General features: G+C 37.8%; 1 protein-coding gene, 1 non-coding gene and 1 pseudogene across 2 annotated transcripts; all 3 read left to right on the top strand.

The window, feature by feature from the left end:
- Positions 1-573: 573 nt before the first annotated feature.
- On the top strand, positions 574-3,526 carry LOC148851489 (plasma membrane ATPase-like; annotated as a pseudogene).
- Positions 3,527-5,940: 2,414 nt separating this feature from the next.
- LOC148851487 (uncharacterized) lies at positions 5,941-7,740 on the top strand. Its single transcript, XM_088946363.1, has 4 exons — positions 5,941-6,220; positions 6,332-6,626; positions 6,757-6,921; positions 6,996-7,740. Exons 1-4 carry the CDS (start codon positions 5,978-5,980, stop codon positions 7,205-7,207), a joined length of 915 nt encoding a protein of 304 aa, XP_088802489.1. The 5' UTR covers positions 5,941-5,977; the 3' UTR covers positions 7,208-7,740.
- Positions 7,239-7,310, top strand: TRNAQ-UUG (transfer RNA glutamine (anticodon UUG)). The gene has a single exon. It is a non-coding gene; the product is annotated as a tRNA-Gln (tRNA).
- Positions 7,741-8,651: the final 911 nt, after the last annotated feature.

Below are 8,651 nucleotides of genomic sequence, written 5' to 3'. Positions count from 1 at the left end.
TTAATGTGAAAAGGCTTACCCCAACTCATAAGCTTACATTTTCTCACATCTTTTGCGCTCGAGTCAATTACTTTTCCCACCTGGCTCCCAAGGAGCAGACACTACAAAATATATATATATATATATATATATATAGCGGCAGTTTTATAAAGGGATGAAAGGGGGCTGCTGCTAAAAACAATAGTTTGTAGCAACAGTCAATTAAAATTATCGCTATAAAATATTTTGACAGTCGCTACAACTAAAGCGTCAGAAGAAAATATGCTCCTCATCTTCCTCTTCCCCTTTTTTCACTTCCCCACCCTCTCTATTTCTCTCCCTCTTTTGTTGGAGCTCCACCAACTTCTCTCTTGATGGTAATCTGCAGCACTGGTGTTAACAAATGGCACTTGAGTAAGGATAACACCTTTTTCTCTTTCTCTCTCTGCCACCTCTCTCTCTCTCTCTGTGATTGACCTAACCCGATCTATTTTTTATCAGATTCTCTGTGCTATCCCACCGGACAACACAATCAGTGATAGTAGTGTAAAAAATGTGGGTTTCAACTGCCCCAATCATGTTTCACTCGTATAGATGAAGGTAATTCTCCAACTCAAAATTTTTTGTATTTGGTTTGGTAGTGGCTTATATTGATGGTCGAAGTGGAGGATCTGTGCTTAAAACAAAGCAAAGGGTAAGTAGCTAATGACAATGAAGGAACTTCATCCAATTCACGATTAGGGCTCTGAGCGTATCTACAAAACAAAGTAACAAACAAGGAGAAGATTATTTATCGTACAAGATTGAGAGAGGTAGGATGCAATATATCATCGTCACAATGGAGGTTTGTACTTCCAAATGAGGGGTATAAACTGAGTGTCAATTCTTGCCTTCTTGAACTTGCTTCTAATAGTTCCCTCATCGAAAACGGACTACTGAGCCATTATTCATCCCACTTTGCTTTCCAGTTTCCACTACCTAGCATTCATTCTAGACTAACAGCCTTTCTTTGATTCATTGTATTATAACATTGTTTTTCTTTTTTCTCCCAATTGAAATAAGGATTTTTGAAACTTAGCTTCCGCCTCGCAACAGGAATAACGGATTGAGGCCTAAGGCCGAGCATCGATAACAGGGGATAGATGTAGAACTTCTTGTAAATGAGTTGATTGAGAAGGTTGATGGATTTGTAGGAGTATTTCCAAGTTAATCCCTTCTCTTATCCTAATTATGCAAGAATGCATTTTCATTCTTTTGCTTTTATCATCTAAATTGACATTTATTTTTTATGTTGCAGAGCATAAATATGAAATTGTAAGGAAGTTGCAAGAGAAGAAACATATTTGTGGAATGACTGGAGATAGAGTGAATGATGCTCCTACACTGAAGAAGGCTGATATTGGAATTAATGTTGTTGATGCTACTGATGCTGCTAGAAATGCTTCTGATATAGTTCTCACAGAACCTGGGCTAAGTATTATAATCAGTGTTGTGCTCACCAATAGTGCTATTTTCCAAAGAATGAAGAATTTCACTGTTAGTCCTAGTCATCATTCCTTCCCCCTCCCCCTTTTCCTTGAGATCACCAAACTTTAGTTTGCTAACAATAGCCAAATTTGATTCCCTTTTTCCACTTTTTCAGATATATACAATTTCAATCACAATTGGTATTGTGGTAAGTAGGCTTAGAGAAAAAAGTCATTCATGCTTACGATTAAAAAAAAGGCATTTGTATTTCATACTGACACTGGCATTGATGACATTGTTATTCTTTTGGGCTATGCATGATATTGACTTTTTCTCAGTAAGAAGTTTATTGTTGTTTCCTTAGGAGCAAATATTATAACCAAAATTTTCTTTTATGAAGATAGTTTAGATTTTAATTTTGTTATGGTCTATATCATACAGGACAAGTTCAATGTAAGATTATTGAGGAAGAGTCCTCATGAGCAGCTGGCTGCATTATACTTGCAAGTGAGTATCATTAGCCAGGCCCTTATTTTTGTCATTTGGTCACGTAGCTGGTCATATGTTGAATGACTTGTATTTCTCCTAGTGAGTGCCTTATAATTGCTCAACTAGTAAGAATGTGTGTTCTTTATTTTGTCTTTCTTTTTTTCCACAGACCAATAAATTTATCCCTCTCCACCACCCTACATGTAATAGAGCACCCACGGTTGGTTAAGCTTTATTGATTTCTTAATTGGTTCATGGACTAATTTGGCTGAGTCTAACCCCATAACTATAAAATTGTACTTTTTTATTAATATTATTTTCTAATTCCTTCCCAAGGACTAACCAATACCCAATAAAGGGACACAATGTTAGGTTAAGTTTGACTTTCAATATAGTTGTATTCTGGAGCCCTATAATTTGCCACATGTTGCTCATTCAAAGTACAAAAGTGGTTCAATTGTTTGGTCCAATTCCAACCATTTAATTATCTTGAAGTTGGTTATTTTGCTACTCATCTCTCTGATTTGTTTCACCTTTGAATGGGTTCAATGCTTATTTTTTGATGTGTGGATTTTGAGTTTCATTTTACACCAAATAGAAGGAAAGTAAGAAAAGAAAAAGAAAAAGATTATTTGCTCCACCCTGTTGTTAATTAGTTGATTATTGCCAGGTGGCAACTTTGATTGCAGTCTATGCCAACTGAGGTTTCTCAAGGATAAAGGGAATTGGTTGGGGTTGGGGTTAGGCTGGAGTAACCTGGCTTTACAATGTTCCAAGGGCATCATATGGGGATATTGGAATGTTCCATGCAACTAGACGGCAAAGGTTGAACTGATATGTATCTATATATAGTTATTGCCTTCTAGGACTTTAGAATCTAGGTTTCCTGTAAAATTCGGTACCATGTATATTGCTGATAAATGGGTAAGTGCTAGTTTTTGTTATGAGTTTTGGCTTCAAGCTGTTTTCTCTTTTTCATTTCCCCTCAGTTTGCAATTATTATTGAGTTAATGTAAATAGTGTATTACAATGTTTGTTGTATACACAGGGGTTGGTTTGCTATGAATGTCTCCGTCATTCAGGTTCTCCTTTAAAGAGCTTACCTATGTTATTTGTATGTGAGTTAATGTAAATAGTGTATTACAATGTTTGTTGTATACACAGGGGTTGGTTTGCTATGAATGTCTCCGTCATTCAGGTTCTCCTTTAAAGAGCTTACCTATGTTATTTGTATGTCAAGTCAATTTGTATATAAACAAGCAAGTCAGGTTATTGGCAAGTTTTGTGTACACATTTGCAAAATTCATAGTTCCATATACATATGTTTTTTATGATATACATAATTTTGGTGTTCTGAGGCACTTAATTATTTTATGTAATAGGGTTAGTTGCTGCAAGTGTTAAGAAGGTGGATTTGTTTGGTGAAAGTTTAATCGACCTCACAGATGCACCAACTTCTATTCCAATAGAAACAAAAACAAATACTGTTAATAGCACTAACACAGAAGATGTTGATCTGTTTGCATATGCAACTTTCGTGTCTACATCACCTCATGTAAAAGCAGGGGTGGTCCTTCAAAAACATGGATGATGAAATTTGTATCAATTTGAAATGTGTTCGTGGCTAAAATATTTTGAATGGAGAATGTACATTTATATTTTATTTGTAATTGATGTTTTGACCTTTTGTATTAAATTTTAATTTGCATAAATGAAGGGAAAATAGTTTATTTGAAACAAATTATAACTTTATTTAATAATTAAAAACAATTTCATGTTATTTGGATTTTGGACAAAAATTCAGGTTATTTTAGCAAGTGAAAAAGTAAATTAAAATATTATTTGCAATTGTTTAGGGTAGGGCTCTATAGCGGCAGTCGCTACTGCCGCTAAAGGTAAATTGACTGCCACTAAAAAACATATGCATCAAACTATAGCAGCAGTGGTAAACTCATTTAGCGGCAGTGCAATTTTCTAGCCGCCGCTAAAAGCCTGTTTCTAGCGGAAGTTTTTGACTTTTACCGGCAGCTAGCAAAACTGCCGCTAGAACTTTTTCCGACACATTTTTAGGGGCAATTTAGAGACTTTTAGCGGCAGTTTTGTAGTGAGAGCATTTTCTGATGTCCTTCCTTCCATTGGAAAGTTTAGCACCCTTATCCAGATTTCCCATGTATCTATCACCAGCTTCTTTGGGTTTACTCTTGGGGACCATTTCTGAATAAGGAGCGGGTAGTCTTTGATTAACCATGATCCTTTCTCTAGGAAAATATCAAGATCTAATTCTTTATTGAAGGCTATCCAAAAAAAGTTTCCTCCAGTGAGGTTTACTTCATAACCTTTTGGAGCGTTCCACAAATTTCTAATGCAATCTACAACCCCTACTACATTCAAGGGACGATTTGCCAGCACACAAGCGAACAAACCAAGCTTACACAACTTGGTTGCATTAGCCATTGTAGAATGGGTTTAACAAGGGTAAACTAGGGGGAAGGTTTCGGTTTGGGAGGGCATGGAAAAAGGTTACGACATGAAGGGGAAAAGAAGGCGATTACAGCAAGAAGAGGGTTGGGTTACAAGGAAGAGAGAAGGGTGACGAGAGAAAGGAGAGCAAAGGCGAGACACACTCGCAGAAGTTTAAAGGAGGTTTTTTGAGAGTTCAAAATTCAAGGGAAGTTTAAATATTTGTTAAAAAATGTGAGGGATGTATAAATAAATTACTCAGTTTTAATGCTCATTTGGGAGGGATTTCATGCAATGGCTTATGGCTTTACAAGTTGGGCCTACATAGAGAGCCTAGAAGCTATGTTTGGTGAAAACACAAGAAAGACCAAGTACACTTTAACAAAACTAAGAAATTGACTTTTTTTATAAAGTTACCTAACACAACTCAATCAAAGCTTCAGCCCTCCCAAATGGTAGGAGTGCTAAAATGTTGGTCAAAGTGCTTTGGAGAAGTCCTTAAGTGTCCATTTGAGAGGACTGAGCTGCTACAACTTTATGGCTTTCTGATGTCTAAGGGTGTCAATTGGGTTGGATTTGGTCTAATCCTATCCAGAGCAATTTCAGTCCATTATAAATGGACTGTGTTCAATCCAATGAATTAATATCTGAATCGCCCTAGATTGGTTCTAACCCAAATCTGCTCTATTGACACCTATATTTTTATTTCTTATTAATGGACCAGATATTGGCTCAATCCAATATAAATTCATTGGGGATGGACCAGGTCCATTCCAATCCAATAAACACTTTGGACCATTAAGTTTCGGCTGGTCCAATTCAACATGCCTTGTTGGTCCATCCAATCGGTCGAATTTGATTTTGGTTTGAATAGAGTCCAGTCCAAAACTGGTCCATTGACACCCTTACTAGGTGGGTCTCACATGGACATCATATAAGATATATTTGGTGAAAAATCTAGAGAGACCAAATCAACTGTTTGTTAGCCATTTTTTAGGGTTGTGGGCTTCAAGTAGCTTTATAAGGAGTGTTTCAAAGCTGTCGAACCAGCTATAGCTCAACAGAAAAGTCATATCGAGCTTGTGGTCCATTTGGTTTCCGAGAAAGAAGGGATGAGAAATAAAATTTTGGCATCCTAAATTTAGTTGCTGAGATAAATTATTCTAGAAAACTTATTTTCAAGTGTTTGATTGCTAAGAAAATTTAGTAGGATACATGACTGGATTTCATTTTGCTAATTTTGATTACAGTGAAAATACAATCATATGATTCAATAATACAACTTAGTTGCAAGATCAAAGAATCATTTGGCATTAGTCTTAAGGATATAATAAAAGCAGTAAAATCCAAAACAATGAATAATAAATATGAAATATCAGACCTTCAAATGAGCACAAATTTCTTGGGCGAGGGGCACTTTCAAGTTTCAATCAATTAAATTAAAATATAAACGTCATGATTCATGAGGAGGTATTTATTGAAATCTGAAATTTTAGGTCTTTGTCACAAATAAAAGGTCAGAGGGGGTAATTTCGTTTTAATCTGTAATTTAAATTGTAGGTTTATCAAAAGCAATGATCCAATGGCCTCTGGTTCTAAACGCCAAGCCTACTTGGCGCCAAAAATTCAAATACATCTAAAAACCAAACTAATCTTAGACCCTGAATTCGCCTTCCCGGCTTCCTCAGTTCCTCTTCATCTCTTCTGTTCTAAATCGGGTTTAACTTCGAATTCGAAGAGGCTCAACTCGGGAATCTTGCTACCACGCTCAGCAATGTCGACGATCTTCATTGCCGTCCAGTGTTGTCAGTGCTCAACCATGCAGGCAAATCTCTCTCTCTCTCTCTCTCTCCCCTCCCATCTCTGTATCTTTCTCTATCTCTCCATCGTTCTGGTCTTAACGAACGCTTTCATTCTTTGTTTACTGCGGGAACAGGTGAAGCAGCAGAAGAAGAGCAGCAACAAATGGAACTGCGTGATCTGCAACCAGAAGCAGTCCGTACGGAAGGTCTTTGCTCGGGGATACACTGCCAAGGACATCCGCAAATTCGTCCAAGGGTTCAACATGTCTCGCCAATTTATCGAAAACAGAGACGAAAGCCTAATTCAGACATTGGAGGAGATCGACGACCCTAATTCGAGCAATAGCAGCTGCAGCCGAAAGAGAAGAAACGATTGGACCGAGTACTTGGACACCGAGGACGATACTGATGCCAAAGAAGAACTAGAAGGTTAGTTCTTCGTAATGTGATTCCCGACCGAAGTCCTATACCTAGTTCGTAATTTCAGGTGTCTTGCTTCTAAACTTTTTAGGTATTTCTTAATTTTGTTCTTCGTCTTTTTTTCCCCGGTTCTGTGCAGGGAATGCTTTTGAACCGAAGATTGTGACGGAACTCCCAGAAGAGCACTTGAAGAAACCAAAACTGAAGAAGACTTACCCTGGTGAATTTCGTACTGTTCAAGGAAGCAAACCTCCGAAGCCTGTTTTTCCAAATACAAACACAAAATCCATATTCCCTCATCGAGGTGCTTTTGAAATCTTTCTTATTTTTGCGCGCGCTCTCTCTCTCGTGTTCATTTTTACAGTAATATTTTGACAGACGACGATGACGAGAAAGGGAAAAGGCAACCGGCAACGGGAAGAGAATCCAAATGGAGCTGTTACTTAACAGAAGAAGAGAGTGACAGTGGAATTTTATTCGGACGGGAGAGGGAGCCCCTAGTTGATCTGAATCCATGGAGCCATGCTGGTTTGGAGAACGAGTTGAATGGCGAAAGGGTTGAAGATGAAGCTCATCCTGATTTCACATAAAATTGTTTGGTGTTGATGTTTCACAACAACCGGTTCTATGGTGTAGTGGTTAGCACTCTGGACTTTGAATCCAGCGACCTGGGTTCGACTCCCGGTAGGACCTTCCTTTGCCCTTTTTTCTATCCATCAAGTTTTTTGGTCCACAATCCACGTCTCACCACTTGAATCTTGAAAACTCAAAAATCCACCAACCAAACAGCCCTCAGAGGGGTGTTTGTCATGACTGCGTTTTATAGAGATCACTTCAAGTACAGTGATTAATTCCCGAATCCCGAATGGATAGCACTTTTTATGTTCAGATTGGGCTTTGGGCTTGGGCCCAGACTTCTAAGATAATTAATGGGTTGGATTGGATAAACTGATTAAGCAGCTGTTTTTGTCTTTTATGTCTCGTAGTGTTGTGTTTTTTTGATTCCTCGCCATCACCATGTGTGCAGAATGAAGAAAACTAGACACCTATTATTGTTTACCAGATAATACAAATTGTAAATGAAGAGTTAATTACATCTGAGCTGGAGAATTGATTGCAATAATTAACATCTCCCTATATATATATATATGATGGTTGTATGTCTAAGATGGAACACACACAAAAAGAAAAAGGAAAGAAAGAAAAATATTTCTCTCAAAATTTTCCATTTCTATTTCTATTTCTGTTACCAGAATTCTTCTACCTTCTCAAATGATGCAATACCATCGAATGGCTGTTTGTAGGATCAGGAAATTTTGCTCATCTACAACTTCGACTGCAATTCATATTCTGATTCCATTAGTTTATAATTTAGCAGTGCCGTGACGAACATTATGAGGCAATCCCATTCAACTTTATTGGCGCCCAAAGTGAATATGGGTTTGCATTTCAAAGAGCGTTCCTAATACCTATGGTTTTTGAACCGCCGTTGATCTGGACCGTCGGACCATTTGGCCTGGGAACAACTGTCTAGGCAACTGGTTTTATTTTACTCCAAATTTGGTCCCTGGCCAAAAACCATTGAATCAGTCAATGGTCGTTTGATCGGTTGATCTGTTCAACTGTTTTGACCATTTTTTATTTTAATTATTTTGTTAGAATGGGCTGTCCGTTTGAACCAGATGATCAAGCCGTTGACTCAGAAACCGGTGGTTAGAACAATTCGATTTCTGGATCGTTTTTTAAAACCATACTCATACCAACCTCATAGCAGTCCGGATCTGCTCTATGCAGATGCAACTCACACCAACCCCACAACACTTCCCAGCTGCACATCAGTAACATCTCCCGTACTTTATGTTGTTTTTCATGGGGAGATGTTCCCAATATATGGTGGAACGAGGCTGTGAGCTCGGTGTGTTATGTGATGAGTAAATCTTGATTCGCCTTACCATGGTTTTCAAAATTGGACTGGACCGGACAGTCGGACCAAAAAAACCACTGGTCGCCCATTTCAGCCAAAACTGTTTTATT

This window comes from Nelumbo lutea, chromosome 5 (genome assembly GCF_056320005.1).
Source record: "Nelumbo lutea isolate HS-2025 chromosome 5, American lotus-T2T, whole genome shotgun sequence".
Classification (NCBI taxonomy): domain Eukaryota; kingdom Viridiplantae; phylum Streptophyta; class Magnoliopsida; order Proteales; family Nelumbonaceae; genus Nelumbo; species Nelumbo lutea.
The sequence above is the reverse complement of the archived record's forward strand: the minus strand, read 5'-3'. Positions and strand labels throughout refer to the sequence as shown.

Coding starts and splice junctions, on each gene's coding strand:
- LOC148851487 (XM_088946363.1), top strand. CDS start 5,978: ATGGCCTCTGGTTCTAAACGCCAAGCCTACTTGGCGCCAAAAATTCAA. Junction 6,627..6,756: donor TGCCAAAGAAGAACTAGAAG/GTTAGTTCTTCG, acceptor GGTTCTGTGCAG/GGAATGCTTTTGAACCGAAG. Junction 6,922..6,995: donor ATCCATATTCCCTCATCGAG/GTGCTTTTGAAA, acceptor ATATTTTGACAG/ACGACGATGACGAGAAAGGG.